The 21603-nt window shown below is 35.0% G+C and overlaps 1 protein-coding gene across 3 annotated transcripts in view; it reads right to left on the reverse strand.

The window, feature by feature from the left end:
• Window positions 1-21603, reverse strand: part of rept (RuvB-like helicase 2 rept) — a 190777-nt gene that overhangs the window by 131869 nt on the left and 37305 nt on the right. For all 3 annotated transcript variants that reach the window (XM_090394501.1, XM_090394503.1, XM_090394502.1), the window contains one exon: window positions 15893-16003. In XM_090394501.1, coding sequence (XP_090250627.1) covers window positions 15893-16003 — 111 coding nt within the window. The remainder of the gene's footprint in view (window positions 1-15892; window positions 16004-21603) is intronic.

The following is a 21603-nucleotide window of genomic DNA, read 5'->3' on the forward strand; positions in this document are numbered from 1 at the left end:
ATATTGACATTTTTATGCAAACTTTATTAATCACCTGCTAGTCAATTTATATCTCGATGGTTCATGAGAATGGTATCATTAATGGGATGATCTTTTATTATAACTAAGTTTTCCAAGATTTTGATGTAAGTGGGAGTGTCTGAGTGTACCTTAATTATTTTGAGGTGAACTCAGAGAACAGAACTTATGAGGATTACCACAGACGTTAATTTCTGACATAATTTCAAACACACTACCTAACTTTTATACACTGGTGTCTCCAAAAGCTAAGAATGAACTACATTTTTACCTGTATATGAAAAAACTTTCATGACTACAGTCAAATTTGAACATAAATTTATTGCCAGCATACTAATAAAGTATATTACACAAAAAATGTGTTATAAATTTAGTACAAATTAAATTGCAATATGTTTTTGGCAAAAGTTACAAATTTCCTAAGGACATAGTTATGGAATTAATGTACAGTGCTTACAAAAAACTATGCAAGAGACATTTCAGTATGAGGTTCTTGAGGCAAACTGGCCGACTCCTCAATCATAGCAAGGAAAGACCTTGTTTGTTTCCTGGAGGGGAATTTTGCAGCAATATATCTCCCTATTGCATCCCAAACATATTCTATGGGATTGAGATCTGGGGAGCATTCTCAAACATGATTTATTATCTTCAATCTCCAGAAGTATCTACTGCTCATGTACAATGTGGTGTGGCACTGTCATCCAGAAAAATGAATTCTGCACCTACCTCACCATGGATCAATTAAACATGATGTTGAAGAACTTCATTGCAATATTGTTCACCAGTCATAGTCCCTTTTTCCAGTACTTGTAGTTTGTGTGTCCATTAAGCATAATACTTCCACAGACATGACTCCAGCACAACCGTATCTATTCCATTCTAGAACATTCTCATGATGGTAAGCAGTACCATTTTCACACCAGATCAAGTGTTGTATAGAATCAGAGGAGGGACTACAATGACTCTTATCTGTAAAGAGTACATTAGCCCATTGGTGTCTTGTGCAATTTTTATGGATACAAAACTACTGCTGAAAATGTACTCTACAATAAACTGTGGATAAAGGGATGCAGACTACAGGCCTTCAGGTGTATAGGCCTACATGTTGCAGATGTCTTGCCATAGTTTGTCAAGATAACCACATACCTGTGCTTGAATGGAACTTGCATTTTGCTATTATAACCAAAATTCTGGGCGACCTCTTAGCAAATGTCTGGAACACATTCCACTGGTTTGAAACGAGCCAGAGGAATCACCAACTTGTTCTATTTATTTTTCTTAAGCATTTCATTTCAAATGCCAGCAGTTTTTTCTCCTCTCTTTTTTTAACTGTCCACGCTTCTGCTCCATAGATGACTGTTGGTATAATTATTGCTTCATATAATTTGATTTTGGCTTGTTTAGATATCTTGTTTGTTTTCCAGATTTTCTGTAATTTTCCCATGGTGGTCCATCCTATCGCTATTCTGTGTTTGATTGTTTTGAGTTCATCTATTGTTTCTGTTAGTTTTGATCCTAGGTATATGAAGTTGTCTACTTGTTCTAATTGTTCTCTGTTTAGGGTGGCTGAGATGGTAGTTCTGTTCCTCCCTATTTTCATCACTTTTGTCTTTTGTAAAAACTGTACCTATCTCTCTCCAAACATATTCTCTCCCTCTTCAAATGACCGATTTGCATTGCATTCTAAAGGAATCACCAACGTCACAAAACCCAAGTCAATGGTTTGGCAACGGATTCACTATTATTAATCTCACCTAATGGCCAATCTTTTTATGGAGAAATACATACAACTAAGGAGGTAACACATAAACAAGTTGGTGAATACATTATGCTGTAACATTTGTCACACTGAAAGAGTTTACAGGGAATCTTGGTTTGCCTTAGCAATGATAACCATGCTATAAAATTTACCACGGAGTTGAAATAGAATAGGTTGAAATCATGAACAAATTATACAAGATCTTTATTTTGTCCAGACATTAAAATTGTATTGTACAATAAAAAGAGAAAACAAAAATATAAATAATTTCTCTATTTTTAGTCTATCCTATATAACTAAAATCCAGTTGACCAGAATGGAACAAGGAAGTGCATTTCTTGTTATAAGCAACTGAGAGGCAGCTACAAACCCGAGATAATCCGATTAACAGTTCTCTTCAGCGTGAGGGTTTATCACACTTTCTAATGGACATGAGGGTCAAATTACACTTCTTATCCAGGTTCTTTAAACACGTGGGCTGAAACATATCCAGATTTAGTTGGATGTCTATAGACGTCATAGCTGTTTGGAAGGTTAAATATTGAATTGCTAAGGCAACCGTGGCCCTACAGAAGTTAAAATCATTGTGGGGAGATAACAGAATAGCAATCACAACCAGACTAAGACTAATCGACACCATGGTAAATTCTGTCCTCTTGTATGGTTGTGAGGCCTGGACTTTATTGAAAGAAGATGAGAGGAGACTCCTGCCTTTCGAAATGAAAACTTAGAAGACTGTTGAGAATTCCCTATACCGCTCATGAAACCAATGAAAATGTCTGAAAACTGATTGATTCAATAGATGGGAGAAAAAGGGAAAATATTCTGACAGTCATCAGAAGAAGACAGATGAAATAGTTCGAACATGTGGAGAGGGCTAATGGCATTCCAAAGCAAGCACTAGAAGGAATCATTCCGAGATCTAGGTTGAGGGGCCGACCTTGATTAAAATGGACTGATAACATAAAAAAATGGACAAATTCCTCCCTTTCTCAACTGACATCAAGAACAAGAGACCGAGACAACTGGAAGAGGCTAGCAAAGAATATCACCTACCAGCCATGAATGACCCAACGGTTCATTTCGGACTACGGGAGAAGAAGAAGAATATGTTATATCTTTCATCATTATTCTTGCATAACATACTAAATTTATTTAGAAACATAGTACTTGTTGAGTGCATTTAGAATTCTTTGAAAACAACACAATGTAAGTGAAAAATTTCAATGGGACAGTTTTTAAATAAATATAGTACACCATTTCATTTTACATTACTATTGCACCATCAGTGGTTTGCTTAAATTATATATAGAAATATTAAGTTCTTTAAAATATTCTTCAAGTGCATTATAAATAGTCACTGTGTTGGGACATTCTTTTAATGAAGTGAGACATAACTTTTTAAGAAATTTAGTTTTATCAAAGTATCTCCCACACATCACGATTTGATTATTTTTTTTTCTCTCTCTCTCTCCAAATGACTGATTTGCATTGCATTCTAAAGGAATCACCAACGTCACAAAACCCAAGTCAATGGTTTAGCAATGGATTCACTATTATTAATCTCACCTAATGGCCAATCTTTTTATGGAGAAATACATACAACTAAGGAAGTAACACATAAACCAGTTGGTGAATACATTATGCTGTAACATTTGTCACACTGAAAGAGTTTACAGGGAATCTTGGTTTGCCTTAACAATGATAACCATGCTATAAAATTTACCATCATCATCATCAAATTCCTGCCATGTACCCTTAAGGGGTGTACAGGATATGACACTACTACATGAAAAAAACTACATCACTATTAATTTCCTATCTACAATTTTCCTCCAAATCAGTCTGTTACTTGTCAACACCCCAACATTATCAGATCTTATATTTCTATCGTCTAAAGCACTTTGTACCTTATCAATCCACCTATATCTTGGTCTTCCTCTGGGTCGTTTTGCTGCCAACCTCGCAGAGAACACTTGTTTTGCTAATCTTTCTTTGCCCATTCTGTTTAAGTGACCATACTACCTGAGATTAGCTCTGCTAACGCATTCCTGAATGCTGACAATGTCAAGTTCTTTCCTAATATCCTCATTTTTAATATGATATTGCCATTGATGCCATCTGTTCACGCCTCTAATCTTTCTCAGGACTCTCATATCTGTGGTCTCTAGCCTTTGGTCAAGTGTTTTACTTCTGACCCAGCTCTCAGATCCATAAGTTAAAACTGGTTTGAACACTGTCTAATATACAGCTAATTTAGTGTTCCGACTAATTTCTCTCTTATTCCATATGAATTTATTCAATTGACTTCCCACCATACCAGCTTTGCTGATTCTGTTGTCTATTTCTATATTTAATTTACCATCTTCAGTAAAAATCGTGCCTAAATAGCTGAAATGTTTTACTTGTTCCACAGGTTCTCCATTCACAACACAGTTGACATTTTCGATGATTCTGCCTATTTTCATTGTCTTTGTCTTTTTATTGCTGACCTTCATACCATATCTATTACAACAGCTATTCAATTTAGTCAGAGAATCTTGCAGACTTGTAGCGGATTTATTTAGAAGTATAACATCATCCGCATAAAGCAAAGAGCTGACATTAACATCTCCAATTTTGATATCATGTTTAATACCACTTTCCTTCATAATGTGATCCATATAGATAACGAATAACAGAGGGGATAATGTACATCTTTGTCTCACACCAGATTTAACATTAAACCATCTTCCTGTACTTCCTTCAATTCTAACTGCTGACTTACAACACAAATAAAGACTAAGTATTGCTTGATATAATGCCCCATTGACACCATATAACTGCAGCGTATTGAATAGCTTCTCTCTTGGCACCTTCTCATATGCCTTTTCCAGATCGACAAAACTTAAATACAGATCTTTGTTATATTCCCATGCTTTCTCGACTATTTGTCATAAAGTGAAGATCTGATCCTGACAGCCTCTATTTGGCCTGAATCCAGCTTGTTCTTCACCAAGCTTTTCTTCCACAATTCTTCTCAACCGTTTCTCAAGTATACTTGCATAGATCTTGCCAGGAACACTCAGTAGGGAAATACCTCTGTAATTCTCACATGCAGTTTTATTTCCCTTTTTATATATGGGTACTATGAGAGCTCTACTCCAATCATCGGGAATTCGTCCCTCTGTCCAGGCTTTCTGAACTATGCAGTGCAGCCACTGTAAGACTCTTATTCCACCATACTTCAGCATTTCTGGTCGAATATCATCTACTCCTGCTGCCTTTCCACATTTCAAGCCTTTGATGGCTTTTTCTACTTCAAGTATGGATATGTATTCTTGACTACATGCCTGGTCAGTGTTTTTTACCACTGTGCTGTCATCACTGTTTGTTTCATTTAGCAGTTTTTCAAAGTAATTACTCCATACTTCAAGGATATCTTTTTTCTCCCGTTTTCATGTTACCTTTATCATCTCTAATTCCTTTTATAGCACTCTTTCCTCCATTCTTAAGCTTCTTCAACAACCTCCAGAATATTTTGCCACCTTCTTGATATTTATTTTCTATATTCTTGCCAAAGTCCTCCCATGACTTTTGTTTAGCTAGTTTTACATAGTGTTTAGCATTCTTGCATTTGTCTCTATATTCTCTAAGAGCACAAGCTGACTTATTTGACAGGAACTTTTGATATGCTTTCTTCTTTTCCTTCACTGCCTCTTTAACTTCCTGTGTCCACCAGAGAGTTCTGATTTTTTTATCCTTACAGACAACCTCACCACATGCCTCTCTGGCAGAATCAATCAATGTTTTCTTCAGAGTTTGCCACTGAATCTCTTTCATTTTTCTTCAATAATCTTTGTGTATTTTAGTCTACAGCTCACATCTGAGAGCTGCTCAACTTTTATTCGCTTTAAATCTTTCTTACATGTTATTCTTTTCAATATGAAATTCAATTTTATCCTCCTCAAGACTAAATAGTGATCACTTCCAATTTCAAATCCTCTGTACACTCTGGTGTCCTGCACCAGGGAGAAAACATCACTATCAACAATAACATAGTCAATGAGACTTTTCTTATTCCTAGCCTCTTCTCTCCATGTGAATTTGTGCACATTTTTATGTTGGAACATGGTGTTAGTAATAACCAGTCCATGTCCTGAGCAGAAATCCAACAGATATTTGCCATCTAAAATTTACCACGGAGTTGAAATAGAATAGGTCGATCACATTAAACTCTTCAGAATATGCTGATCAGGAAATTAGAAAGAAACAGTTATCTAGAAACCAACCAATGATCCTCGGAACCAGAAATTATGTACCATAATGATGATGTTGAAATATTGTATCATATCTATCATAAAGGATCTGGTTCTACAGGAATGTGAACTGGCAATAATAAAGGATGCCTTCTCAAAATGGCTGTATTAAAAAAAAAAGATCGTAGCAGAAAGCATAAATTGATATGCTGCCCCCTCACAAGCAAATGTAGGAGCAGTCATTCTAATTTACATGACAAAAGTTTCACGGAATTGTTAACATTCTAAAGAAATATACATAAATAAAAGTGTCTTAAGTTTATATATTATAATTCATATTCATCATTCAAATCATAATTAATAATGATGTAACTCTTTCCTAAAGATGATGGAGTGTCAGTGGAATTACTGAGGGTAACTGGTGATGAAGTAGTGAATGTATTAACTGAAATTTGTCAACAGGTTTGAAAGAAAATATACCAGCCAATATTCAGCCCAATTCCAAAAAAATCAAAGCCAAGAGATTGTGAGAATTATAGAACCATCACTTTAATTTCACACGTAAGTAAAGTTATGCTGAAAGTGATCCAAAAAAGGCTGGAACCATATTTGAATAGAGAAATGCCAGAAGAACAAGCAGGCTTTAGGAGAGCCAGAGAAACCTGGAGACCATATAGCAAACATGAGCTGGATTATGAAAAAGAACAAGATTTTCAGATGGAAGTATTCATCTGTTTAATTGATTATAAGAAAGCTTTTGATTGTGTGTTGTGATCCACAATACACAATGTGTTGTGGATCACAAAAATAAAGATGTCTGCAATATGATGAAAGCAATGAGAATACCCAAATATCTAATTCTTTTGATCAGAGAACTGTGACAACCAAGAAACTTCAATAAAAAGTTGTTTTCAGAAAAACAGATGATGTTTGAGTGGAAAAAAGGTTGCGGCAGAGGTGCATACCATTTCCCTATCTCTTTAATATTTATGGTGAATATATTGTGAGAATGGCTGGCTTAGACAAAGACCCAGATTGATGGTAGACAATTAAATAATTTAAAATATGCAGATAATACAACCCACATAGTAGAAATTAACAGAAATATCTTGAGTGGTTGATTCTGTTGATGGAGGGAAAGTGAAAAAAAAGCCAGGCTTAGACATTAACAAAACAAAAGTGATGGCATCTGGCAATTGGGATGAATTTATGATTGAGGGAGATAAAACAGAGGTAGCTGAAAGTTATAATTGGGAAAAAAAGTAATGTTAAACTTAACAAAAATTATGAAGGACAGAGATGTTAGCAAGGCCATGAAAGATAGAACTGTGAAAGCAGTGGTGTTTTCAGTAATGATGTATAGATGTGAAAGCTAGATCACTAAGAAAAAAAGACAGAAAGCAAATTGATTCATTTGAATTACGAATGTGGAGGAGATTATTAAAAATTCCAGACTAATAAGATGGTTTTAGAGAGAGTATGCAAAAGAGTTGGAGTGACAATATAAAGGAACCTACCAATTTGAAATTAAAACTGCTGGAAGAAAAGACAAGAGACCAAGTGAGATAGAGATCTTTATTCACAAGATCACCAAGAGTCAGAAATGACTGGATATCACATAGTTTTTATTTATTTTTTTTTATGTAGTGCTATTATAATATCCTGTATGTGTCAGGAATTTGATTCTAAGGAAGAAGTTTAAAAATCAGAAAAGGACACTGTTAAGGTCCTAAGATATTCCAAATCAATAAGCAATCTAGTGAATCCCTAGAATCCACATATAACAGATTACATACCAGCAGATAAAGGATAAAACCAACTCAAGCAATTGAGAAAATGCATACACTAAAATGGAATGCACAATTATGCCTTTCTATTACAAATATTAATGTCAACATCACAAACTCTCAATGTCAATGATGAACTCTCTTGACCACAATATCAAGGTTGAAAATAAAATGTGGAGAAATGCATTCTCTATAATACTTTGCATCTACTATCGTTTTAAACTGATGACCACCAGAAGGTTAATCTAATGTTACTTTTTATTAATCTTGTTGTGTTTATGTTAGCTTTTAGTGGTTCAAAAGGAAGAAGTTCACTTCAAAGCTACTGAAACACAGAGGTAACCTGCTACTCGACACCATAGACGACAGGCTGTTGCACGCAAGCAAAATATGTGTGTCTCGATCACATAATTCCAAGGTGCCGCGACTGTGCAATTACAGAAAATGAAAATTTTTAGTCATTGGAATCTCAAGACTAAATGTTTATTATTGTATTAGCTTCTTATAATGTATATGTTCCTTTTGTAACCCAATACCAAAGTGCCTAAAAAAATATTGATTTATTTAGTTCGTTCATTATATAAGCTAGGAAGGGTATATTTTTGTTGGAAAATAAAGATGTTTAATTAGCTAAGTATTTATTGGTAATAAAAATTTAATTTTGTGGATCTGCGTTTTATTCTGTAAAATTACAGGACACTTAAACGATACATAATCTAATATTGATTAAAAAGATATGGATTTCTATAATACACTACCTTATTTGGGTGGGTCTGTGGGACCCCACCTTATCACTTTTGTTACATTTTCCCCTCACCAGCACTGGGTTAAAGTATATTGTTTTATTTGGAATTTCCTGTATCAAAAAATGTCTTTCAATATTTTAACATTTTGCTTTACATTTTATTTACATAACATCTCAATTATCCAAACACAGCAAAAGAGCTAGTTACCAGTTAGATAATTGAAGATTGGATACATGGTGCTGTACCAAATGATGGTTGACACACTAACTCATTCAAGGGTTGGTTAATTGAGAAATTCGAATTTAGCCATAAAGGCTGTCTGTCTATCAGGAAATTATTTAATTTAAATGAAGATAGGACCAATAAAGCGAATTTTTTTTGCGTTAAAAAATAGGCTTGAGAGCATGTTTTGTATAAAGAGAGAGATTAATTTCTTAAGAAAGTAATACATCCCTTTTGCACATCCTGCAATGATAACAGATTAATGGATTATACCATATAACTTCTCATACAGATCATTCAATTTAGGCTAAATTTTTATGATATTATATTTTTTTTTTTTTTAACATGGTGAATTCTGATGCAACACACACACTATAAAATAGAGTAACCATTTTTATTCCTAATAATAAATTTTTTTTATAAAATGCTCTTATTCACTAGTTTTTTTTTAATTATCATTACAATTATTATGTGACACCTCCAGGGAGTCCAAGGACTCATCATGAGAGAGCACTATACTTCGCTAAATACATCTCACCCTCTTCTCCTACTACAACACTACTACTATCAACGCCATCTACCATCCATCATCACCAACAATATTTTTTGTCTGTATATTGTGTGTGTTCTGAAGGCCAATTTGTCAATAGATGGGATGAAAAACTCGAGTTTCTGGGAGAAAACCCCTGCTACCTCTATATGAAATCAGCTAACTTGCCTTGAATTGAAAAAGCCCATATAAGGATTTCCCTCGTCACATGAGAATCGAACCCAGGTCTTTTCCAATCGAAGGGCACAATGTTTCGGTGTTCTTCCAATTGTGCTATGGAGGCACACCCATTATTTTAGTTACATCTAAATCTGAATTATTATATTTAGCATGTCTAGAGTCAGTGAAAATAAAACAATTGAATGGTAAAAGTATCAGCATCATAATAAATTTCTTCTTAAGAGATCTAAAGGATTATAATTAAGTTTACATTTATTACTTGATCCTAATCAATAATTTTTTATACAAATAATTTCCCTATTTGTTAATTCTCCAATATTCAAAAATCTCATATTTTGGTCAATCTTCAAAGGACTTCAATGAACTGCATCAACATGCCCAGATCTTGATTCTCCTATGGTTTTCTAGCCTATCGTCTCTCCCCCCCCCCCAATTCTGTTTAAGTTCATACCACTTGCAGATTACTACTGTTCACACAGTCTTGACTGATAATGATAACGGGTCCCTTTCTAATTTCTTAATTTTGAACAATATTCTAATAACTGATGCTACCTGTTCATTTCTCCAATTTTCCACAGAACTCTAATACCTGCAGTCTCATCAAATGTCTTATTTTCAACTTTATTTTCAAACTTATTTGAATGTTTTGGATCTAAACATTAAAATAAGTTTAAATGCCATCTTCTTTACTGATAGACTGATACTTTGCTAATTAATAACTTATTCCATTTCAGATGCAATTTAGAAACCTACTGTTTATCCAATCACAGTAAGAAAGGCAATTTACTGTTCTGATAATTGAAGGATCAGATAAATGAAGTACAATTACATGGTGCTCTACTGTTGATTGAACATACATGGGACAGTTAACTACAGAATTGTTGTTTTGAAGATAAAATAAACAGTAGATTACTGTTGTTAATTTGAGCATAAACATGCAAACATAACTAAATTAAATAATATTTATCGAATCTATGAGTCAAATTAAAAACAAGACCAAGCATACAACAATTAATATATAATTGTTATTAAAGGCAAATTCATAAGCTAGAAGGATCACACAATTGTTATTTATTAAACCTAACAGCAATTAAGTTTGATTAATAACAATCACAATTAATAACATTTAACACATTTATGTCAGAGAATTCTAAAAACTCCCACCACCACTACCACCTTAATATATTGAGGGGACAAGAAAAAAACACTGTGTCCTACACAATTTCTTGTTTGTGTATTGACAGATGTGTCACATATCGTGACAGGTTCTAGAAGTGAAATTTAATGTGCTTGGAGGGGGGGGGGTAAAAAGAAATGTGTTTGTTTAGATATATTGCAAAACAATAATTAAGAAGAATACTATATTTGGTTAATATATCTGCATTACCAAAAGGCATAAATATGTGAATCAACCTTAATGAGCCATATGAGAATGGCAATCATAAGGGACAGAAAAAAACAGACACAAATAGAAATGCTTTCATTCCTAACAAATGAATTATTGATGATTTCTGATATTATATGTATGTTTCCCATAAGTTGCTGGGTGGAGTGAATAACATGTGATCTTATAAATTCTATACAATGCCTATTTGCATTTATGATGAGCATAATTTTTAAAAAAACTTATGAGGAGAGTGAAAGAGTTTTGTTTGCAAAATATAAATAACTAACCAATAATAAACAGCAGCTGCATACACTGATAGATCAGTAAACAACTGTAGGGAGGAGATAATCAAATAAACTAATAATGTTCATCAGGTGATTCATCTAGGCATAGCAGGAATACTTGGGGGTTGATGGAGCAACAAAACATCATGTACAATTTGTTGTGGTTGTTATGCATATTTATTTCTATATTTTATTTATTATTATTATTTATATGGGCACTTCATGGAGTCAAAAGGCTCATCGCATGAGACCCACTCTATTTATTAACAATACCTATCATACATTTCCTTAACCTATTCACTGTCAGGGCACTCACAACCACCTCTGACAATTCATTTCGCTCATTCAAAACTATCCAAGTAAAGAACCTAGTTCTTTACTTGGATAGAAACTTCACTAACCACACTCTTAGACAACTTCCAACTGTGACCCCTTGTTTTTCCCCTAGTACTGAAAAATTTCTTGTGTCAATCTTATAGAATCCCTTTAGTAACTTATAAGTTTCTATCATATACCCTCTTCTCTTGCTTTTTATATCTCTGTAAAGAGATGTTTTACACTGAGTGTTTAATAATTACATTAAAATTGCTTTCCAATTGGTGCAATGACTTTTAACTCTATTTCTTTTAGAATCCAGAAAATCACTGAGTCCAGACCAATAAAAAATATATACATTTAATGAAATTAAAACATTATATACATTTAAACCTAACCCTACACAACTCACCTCAACCTACAGAACATCAACCACCAACACCCTCAATTCTGATCTCCAAGCCATCCTCCAATGAGGTTCAGATAACCTCATCAATTTCAATGCTAATAAAACCCAGTTCTGTCTTATTTCTCATAAAAAAAAACCATTTTATCCCGGTATTCTTTTTGATGATACCTAAATTTCTGGACAGTTTGAGATCTCTCTCCTTGGAATTACCCTGACACCAAACCTCTCCTGGCATAAACACATCACAACCATTGCATCCACAGCTTCAAAAAAACTAGGATTTCTCTTTTGTTCAAGATGTTACTTCACTCCTGAACAGCTGTTAACATTATACAAATCACAAATCTGCCCAGCTATTGAATACTGCTCTCACACATAGGATGGAGCCCTTAAAAGCTCTCTCAAAATGCTTGACTCAATACAGAGGAGAGAAATTAGACTTATTAATGATCTATCTCTTACCAACTCACTCCCACCACTTTCGCACAGACATTTGGTTTCTGCAATATATATATTCTAGAAATATTTCCAGGGAAATGCTCATCTGAAATAACTAAGCTTGTTGGAACACATGTAGCTGCTACTCAACATACATTCACAGTGCACATAGAAATAAAAAAAAACAAGTTTCTTTCATCTTCCTTCATCCCTGCAACTGCTGTGTTGTGAAACAGTCTCCGCCCTGTTGTGTTTCCCAAGGAATACAACATACAGTCATTTACATCAAATGTAAACAAGCTCCTCCTTTCCCAACCCACTACCCATACCTGGAACTAATGTACTATAGTTTGAAGAACATTAAAAAAAAAAAAAAAAAAAAAAAAAAACGAATGATATTTTACTGTAGACTAAAGAAAACAAGGAACTGGAACTAAATAGTATCATAGTATCTAAATATGGATCTAAATAGCAGAGCAGGAAATGATTGTCAGGCATACAAAAATATTTTGGTAAAATTTCGAGAAAAGAGCAGAGCTAATAATAATGGCAAATATCAGTTGGATTTCTGCTCAGGACATGGACTGGTTATTACTAACACCATGTTCTAACATAAAAATGTGCACAAATTCACATCGAGAGAAGAGGCAAGGAATAAGAAAAGTCTCATTGACTATGTTATTATTGATAATGTTTTCTCCCTGGTGCAGGACACCAGAGTGTACAGAGGATTTGAAATTGGAAGCGATCACTATTTAGTCTTGAGCAGGATAAAATTCAATTTCATATTGAAAAGAATAACATGTAAGAAAGTTTTAAAGCGAATAAAAGTTGAGCAGCTCTCAGATGTGAACTGTAGACTAAAATACACAAAGATTATTGAAGAAAAAATGAAAGAGTTTGAGAACAGGAATCAAACCTTGGAGATTCATTGGCAAGCCTTGAAGAAAACCATGATTGATTCAGCCAGAGAGGCATGTGGTGAGGTTGTCTGCAAGGATAGAAAAATCAGAACTCCATGGTGGACACAGGAAGTTAAAGAGGCAGTGAAGGAAAAGAAGAAAGCATATCAAAAGTTCCTGGCAAATAAGTCAACTTGTTCTCCTAGAGAATACAGAGACAAATGTAAGAAAGTGAAACACTGTGTAAAACTAGCTAAACAAAAGTCATGGGAGGACTTTGGCAAGAACACAGAAAATAAATATCAAGAAGGTGGCAAGATGTTCTGGAGGTTGCTGAAGAAGCTTAGAAACAGAAGAAAGAGTTCTGTAAAAGGAGTTAGAGATGATAAAGGAGACATGAAAACTGGCGAAAAAGATATCCTTGAAGTATGGAGTAATTACTTTGAAAAATTGCTAAATGAAACAAGCAGTGATGACAGCACAGTGGTAAAAAACACTCAACAGGCATACAGTCAGGAATACATATCCATACTTGAAGTAGAAAAACCCATCAAAGGCTTGAATAGTGGAATGGCTGCAGGAGTAGATAATATTCGACCAGAAATGCTGAAGTATGGTGGTATAAAAGTCCTACAGCGGCTGCACTGCATAGTTCAGAAGGCCTGGACAGACAGCCAAATTCCTGATGATTGGAGTAGAGCTCTAATAGTACCCATATATAAAAAGGGAAATAAAACTGAATGTGAGAATTACAGAGGTATTTCCCTACTGAGTGTTCCTGGCAAGATCTATGCAAGTATGCTTGAGAAACAGTTGAGAAGAACTGTGGAAGAAAAGCTTGGTGAAGAACAAGCTAGATTCAGGCCAAATAGAGGCTGTCAGGATCAGATCTTCACTTTACAACAAATAGTTGAGAAAGCATGGGAATATAACAAAGATCTGTATTTAAGTTTTGTCGATCTGGGAAAGGCATATGACAAGGTGCCAAGAGAGAAGCTATTCAATATGCTACAGTTTATGGTGTCAATGGGGCATTATATCAAGTAATACTTAGTCTTTATTTGAGTTGTAAGTCGGCAGTTAGAATTGAAGGAAGTATAGGAAGATGGTTTAATGTTAAATCTGGTGTGAGACAAAGATGTACATTATCCCCTCTGTTATTCGTTATCTATACGGATCATATTATGAAGGAACGTGGTATTAAACATGATATCAGAATTGGAGATGTTAATGTCAGCTCTTTGTTTATGCTGACGATGGTATACTTCTAAATAAATCCGCTAAAAGTTTGCAAGATTCCTTGATTAAATTCAATAACTGTTGTAATAGATATGGTATGAAAGTCAGCATTAAAAAGACAAAGACAATGAAAATAGGTAGAATTGTTGAAAATGTCAACTGTATTGTGACGGGGAACCTGTGGAACAAGTAAAACATTTCAGCTATTTAGGCAAGACTTTTAGTGCAGATGGTAAATTAAATATGGAAATAGACAACAGAATCAACAAAGCTGGTATGGTGGGAGGTATTTTACCTTGGGTAGAATACCTTCTACATTTATATCTCCTCCAGAGATTTTTATTTAATAAGGTTAAAACACCTTATGGCAACTTGCTCTGGTAAAATACTTATAAGCTCTGTATTACTAAATCTTGGTATTTCTAGCCTAGCTCCCACTGACGAGACCTCAATAAAGGTCGAAACCGGTCTGGGTAGTGGCCCCTTGCCTTTAATACAAAACATCATCCATCCCCTTCTTGGAGATGTGTTTTGGCATTAAGGGTAAATATTAAGATTAGTGAACAGAGCTTATGCCACCTTTACCACGAGTTGCCTTGGTCTTGCACTACCTGTAGGATCAGCTAGACTTGCATCACTTGCAGGCGCAAACTTGACTTATTTGTCTGTTTGCTTACTTGGGAAATGGAGTAAAACCAGGTTTAAAATTGCTTGGTATTTTTAACATGGTATGGTGGGAAGTCAATTGACTAAATTCATATGGAATAAGAGAGAATTTAGTCGCTAAATTAGCTGTATGCAAGACAGTTTCCATAAGTTCAAAACAGTTTTAACTTCTGAGATCTGAGAACTGGGTCAGTAATAAAACACTTGACCAAAGACTAGAGACCGCAGATATGAGAGTCCTGAGAAAGATTATAGGCGTGAACAGATGGCATCAATGGCAATATCATATTAAAAATGAGGATATTAGGAAAGAATTTGACATTATCGGCATCCAGGAATGCGTTAACAGAGCTAATCTCAGGTGGTATGGTCACTTAAACAGAATGGGCGAGGAAAGATTAGCAAAACAAGTGTTCTCTGCCAGGTTGGCAGAAAAACAACCCAGAGGAAGACCAAAATATAGTTGATTGATATGGTATAATGTGCCTTAGACGATAGAAATATAAGATCTGATAATGATAATATTGGAGTCTTGACAAGTAACAGACTGATTTGGAGGAAAATTGTAGATAGGAAGTTAGTAATGATGTAAATTTTTCATGTAGTACTATCATATCCTGTACACCCCTTGAAGGTACATGTCAGTAATTTGATGATGATGGAACTGGAACTTTAAAAGTATAGATAATTAAAAATAAAGAAGACAAAATCACTATAATGTGCATCTGGTTGACAAGATAAACCAAACTTACTTGTCGAGGTTCTAGTGCATCATCTAAACCTAGCCCTCTAATATGAGAGTGAGCTCCTATCCTTTCAATGCGTGTCACTTCACGGACTTCTTGCAACTTTGTTGTTGTCATCTGTGAATAAAAAAGTAAATGCATGCCATTATTATTATATATTGGGAGTAATTAAATTTCAAAAGAAAAATTATCATATAATTTCTCCAAATTCAATCATAACAGGATACAATGGGGACAGAATCTTTCTGGGATACCTAATTGTAATTGTGCGATGTGTGAAGACATCACATCAGATAATGGCAATGATGTGGAGGACCCTGACATGCAGAAATAAAGAGGTTATGATGCCAATGTGTATAAAGCCTTGATCAGAACTCATATGGATTACTGTGCACAGATCTGGTCACTCAGTTTTCATGATGATGAGGATATGTTGGAAAGGGTCCAGAAAAGATTCACAAAGGTTGTCAGTGGTCTTTGGAATGTGGAGTATGAGGACAGATTGAGAGAATGTAAATTGCAAAGCCTTGTGAATAGGAGGAAGGGGGGGGGTATGAGATAAGTAGGGTTTGTATACATCCCATATTTTACTGGATTGTCACTTATTATGAGTTTGTGTCCTGGCGTCCTGATAAAACTCTTCAGGACGCAGAATTGTCCCGTAATTTGTTGATTTGTGTTTAACATTCCCATTCTTAAACATAAAACATGTAATTGCCAAGAAATCGATATTAGTTATTGATCATAAAATTGTCTTATCAATTGACAATACTGACATGTTGCGAGAATAGTGCAACTAGTAGACGTTGTAATAACTAAGCACGGCTTATTTGATATGACACAGATCTGTTATGAAACGTAATTAGTTTTATTATTTTATATGCCTTTAAAATGCCGAAGAGAAAGTGTGTTCTCACAGAAAAGCTAAGGACTGAATACTCTTTTATTATACCATGTAATTATGATGGCAAAGTCAAAGAGAAAGTGAAATGTACACAATGTAATGCAATATTCAGCATACAACACGGCAGTCGGTCAGACATCACGCAGCACATCGCTACGAAGAGACACAAATTAGCAGAAAATGCAAGTGTAAGTAGTAAAGTGTCAGATTATTTTTCTAAAAAAACAATGGGTGTAATGGAAAGAAATCCTGCAGCTGATGAAGCTACATTTGCATATCAGGTATGTATGCACAACCAGAGTTTCAGTTCGATGGACTGCACATCGAAAATAATCCAGAAACTATATGGCAAAAAATTCACTTGAAGTCAAAAGAAGACTCAAGCTATAATTGTGAGTGTATTAGCACCTTATGCAATTGCTGTTTTCAGAAACGAACTTGAGAAAGCTAATTATGTGTCAATAATGATAGACAGTTCTAACCACGGTGCTTTGAAAATAGGACTGTGTGGAATTTCATAACTTGGTAAAACAATCATTCTTTACTTGAGAAAATAGTCATCTGAGAAGTATATCACAGGCAAAGATCAATGATTTAGTATTGTTTAAAGTTCAATTTTAAGATTGCTATAATTAATTAAATTCTTTTCCCTTTGCTGATGTTCGTAAGTAAGAAAAGCAATAAAAGTTTGTTGGTTTATTCAAACCGAAAGTGTCCCATATTTTTTTTTTAAAAATATATGAACCTTAGAGATAACACAAATAAACTAGTCAAGGGTTGTTATCAAGTTGACATGGAAGAGATTTTTCATAAAATGGGAGAGGGAGTAGAACAAGAGGCCAAATTGTATAAAGAGGGTGTGAGCAGAGGAGTGAAGAGAAGGTTCTTTGCACGGAGAGTGGTTGGTGAGTGGAATGCATTACCCGAGTGTGTTGTGAATGTAGACACATTGAATCGTTTTAAGGCACAGTTGGATAAACATTGTGTGCAATAGTGTGTATCTCCCACAATGAGTCTTTGACTCCATGGAGGTCGGATGTTAATAATAATAATAATAATAATTGGATTTCATAAGATATGAAAATCATATCAATTTCTAACATAGTAAAAATATAATGGTTATAACTATAATAAGAAATCTGATTTTCCTGTGTTTTTCTATGCACAGTCACAGTATATGTTAATAATAATAATAATAATAATAATAATAATTGGATTTCATAAGATATGAAAATCATATCAATTTCTAACATAGTAAAAATATAATGGTTATAACTATAATAAGAAATCTGATTTTCCTGTGTTTTTCTATGCACAGTCAATGAAATACTGTATTCACTCGAATATAACTCGCCCATGCATATATCTTGCGTCCCTGATTTTACTTTATGAAAAAAGAGATTAAAAGTTTCGCATATAGTTCATACACGAAAAAAAAAAGTTTCAAACTTTAAGAAATACATAATGAATGTTGTTCTGGCAGTTTCAGATATTTCGGAATCCATTTGAAGAGAATCAGCATATCAACTCAACAATCATCAGCTTTCCTTTGTTGAGTCACATGATCTTTTATTAATATCACACCAATCATATGCATAGAGATGGAAGCAACCAGTAGAGGAAATGTGGGTATAATAAATTTAGTTTAATCGTTTCTCCAAGTGTGAGCAAACAAACTTTGTGCCTGAAAATATCTTCAGCACTGAGGTAAGGTAGTACAACACCAGGAAACTCGCAGCAAAGGTGGTTCAAGCTCTCACTCCTTGTCTCAGTATCTCCCATAATGCACAGCACATCTTGCAGACATGTATACTATGCATTATAAGGGGGGGGCTCTACCCATACCAGTTTCGACCTTTATTGATTAAGTGGGGAGGCACTACTCATAGGTCTCGTCAGTGGGAGCCAGGCCCAGACTGGAGATGCTAAGGCAGAAGCAATAGGAGAGGTGATCCTTACCTACAGGAGTTGCCAAAAGGTGTGCCACCTTATTATTAAATTACTCTGGATTTAGAGAAAGATATCGAAAGTTTATTTTTCACTTGGTTAGACTATAATAAATTTAGTTTAATCCTTTATCCAAGTGTGAGCAAACAAAGTTTGCACCTGAAAATATCTTCAGGACTGAGGTAAGGTAGTACAACACCGGGCAACTCTCAGCAAAGGTGGATCAAGCTCTCAACTCCTTGTCTCGGTATCTCCCATAAAGGTCAAAACCGGTATGAGTAGTGTCTCCCCCCCACTTAATGCATAGCAGTAAGACTTATACGTTGGTTAGACATAACTGGTAATTAATTTACGGAATTAACAACGCATATAAAGTAAATTAATTAAAGATAACTTTAATGAATCACTTCTATATTTCGACAATGTCACATTGTCATCTTCAGGAACATAAAGATATGGTATGTGCACTACAGGAACTAACAAAGCAAATGAGCCTCATTTGCTTTGTTAGTTCCTGTAGTGCACATACCATATCTTTATGTTCCTGAAGATGACAATGTGACATTGTCGAAATATAGAAGTGATTCATTAAAGTTATCTTTAATTAATTTACTTTATATGCGTTGTTAATTCCGTAAATTAATTACCAGTTAATGCATAGCAGTATACATGTCTGCAAGGAGATGTGCTGTGCGTTATAGGAGATACTGAGACAAGGAGTTGAGAGCTTGATCCACCTTTGCTGAGAGTTTCCCGGTGTTGTACTACCTTACCTCAGTCCTGAAGATATTTTCAGGCGCAAACTTTGTTTGCTCACACTTTTTTGGTGTCGAGGCTAGCTGGTGAACGTACGTGCTATTGGAGAGCTCCTGAGAGATTTGTGTTTTTTGTTGATTTATTGATGTTTTGGATTCAATTTAATGGACTTAAGTGTGTAATTTTGGTATATTATTGGAGCTTTATTAGCGTGGTTGGTGTACTAAAGTGTTTTATAACATAAACTATGTCGGGAAGTCGCCGCTAGATGAATTCGTAATGTGTAGTGTTCGTGCAAGCTCCAGATAAGATAAGTATCATTTTCAGTTATCGATACAAATTACTTAATATTGTGTAGTTTTGTTTTGTTTTGTTTGCCTTGCGTATTTTAGTGCGTCTATTTTTGGTGTGTTATAACGTATAATTTGACAAAACACGTTGAAATAAGTATGGCACCTGTGCGAAGGAAATGGCGGCCAGTAATGAAGGTTCGCCATCGTTATCAAAGAACGGTAGCATAAAAGAAATGAGTCAGTGTACTAGCTGTGAAATGTATGCTTTGCGGAGTGCGGTCGGAGTGTGGTTAGATGATAATAAAGGATTGAATGTGTGTAGAAATTGTAGGGAGAATGAGGAATTGAAGTGTATTTCGGATCGTGAGTGTGATATTTTTGTCAACCTTCAGAATGAAGGAAATAGGGATATGACAAGAAACGGCAAGGTTGTACATGAAAATTGTGAGAGTGTGAATGTAGAAAGTGTGAATGATAGTATAAATGGTTTCTCAGAGAACAAAAAAGATGAGAGCATTGAGTGAGATCGCGTTGTTGAATAGTGCGATAGAAAGAGCAAAACAGCAGCTAGAGTGCATGAACAAAAGTAGACTGAATGAACCAACCAATAATAAAAGGTATGACAGGAAAAATAGACATATGAATGTGAACATGAACAAAATGAAGGATAGAGTGCTGTATGGAGACTCGTTAGTACGAGGTGTGTTAGTAGAGGATTTGACAAAATCGTACCAACCTGGTGCGACCATAAAGGATGTAACTGGGTCTATTAGAGAGCAAAAGAAAAGGGTGAAAGAAATGATTGTTGTGGCAGGTACGAATGATTTGAAAGGAGATAAAATGGAAATGATAGAAGACCTGAATGAATTGTTTGAGGTAGCAAAAGAAAAGAGTGAGAGAGTTAGAATGATTAGTCTTTTGCCACGGTATGACAGTGAAATGTTTAAAAGGAGGGCTATAATTGCGAATGACTTTATGCGTGGGTTATGTATGACGCGTGGTGTGGAATTTGTGGATGTGTGGAGTGAGTTTGATGGACGAAAGGATCTATATAAGATGGATGGCTTGCATTTGAATGGTTATGGTGTAAGAAGACTTGAGAAAGTGTTGCTGAATGTAGTGGATGTGTAAATTCAGGGAAACTAGATTTGTTAAGGGGGGGGAAGTAGAGATACAGTCCTTATGGAGGCAGTTGAATGTAAGAATGAATATAATATGCCAGAGCAAATAAGGACAACAAATCTGAGTGAGATAGTTAATATAAATCATCAAGGTAGGGTTGGGGCTAATGGGGGTCTTAAATTCATGTACACTAATACTAGGAGTATTAGGAACAAGAAGGAAGAGTTTTTGGCCATGGTTGGCACTTCCAGACCACGGGTTATAGGTATTAGTGAAACATGGCTGACTGCAGATGATATAACTAGTGGGATTAAATGTGATGAGTATAGTGTGTTCAGGAATGACAGAGAGAATAAAATGGGGGGAGGAGTATTGTTGATGATAGCTGATGAGCTCCAGCCAAGGAGAATAGAAGTTGAATTGCAGGATAGAGAAAAGAGCACATTTGAGGCCATTTGGTGTGAGATTGTGGCTAGCAGAACTAAATATACAATTGGGAGCTGCTATAGACCAGGTGACAGAAAAGATGGTGGTGACAGTATGCACAAGCAAATAGAAGAAATGGGTGGAAGGAGGGTGATTATTATGGGAGATTTCAACTATGGTCGCATTGATTGGAGTGAGGAGAGGACACACGGGAGGAAGGAACTGGAGTTTATGCGGTTATTAAGGGATAACTATCTGCAACAGCATGT

This window comes from Typopeltis vanoorti, chromosome 6, assembly GCF_054136105.1.
Source record: "Typopeltis vanoorti isolate ZY-2024b chromosome 6, IOZ_Tvanoo_1.0, whole genome shotgun sequence".
NCBI classification, from domain to species: Eukaryota; Metazoa; Arthropoda; class Arachnida; order Uropygi; family Thelyphonidae; genus Typopeltis; species Typopeltis vanoorti.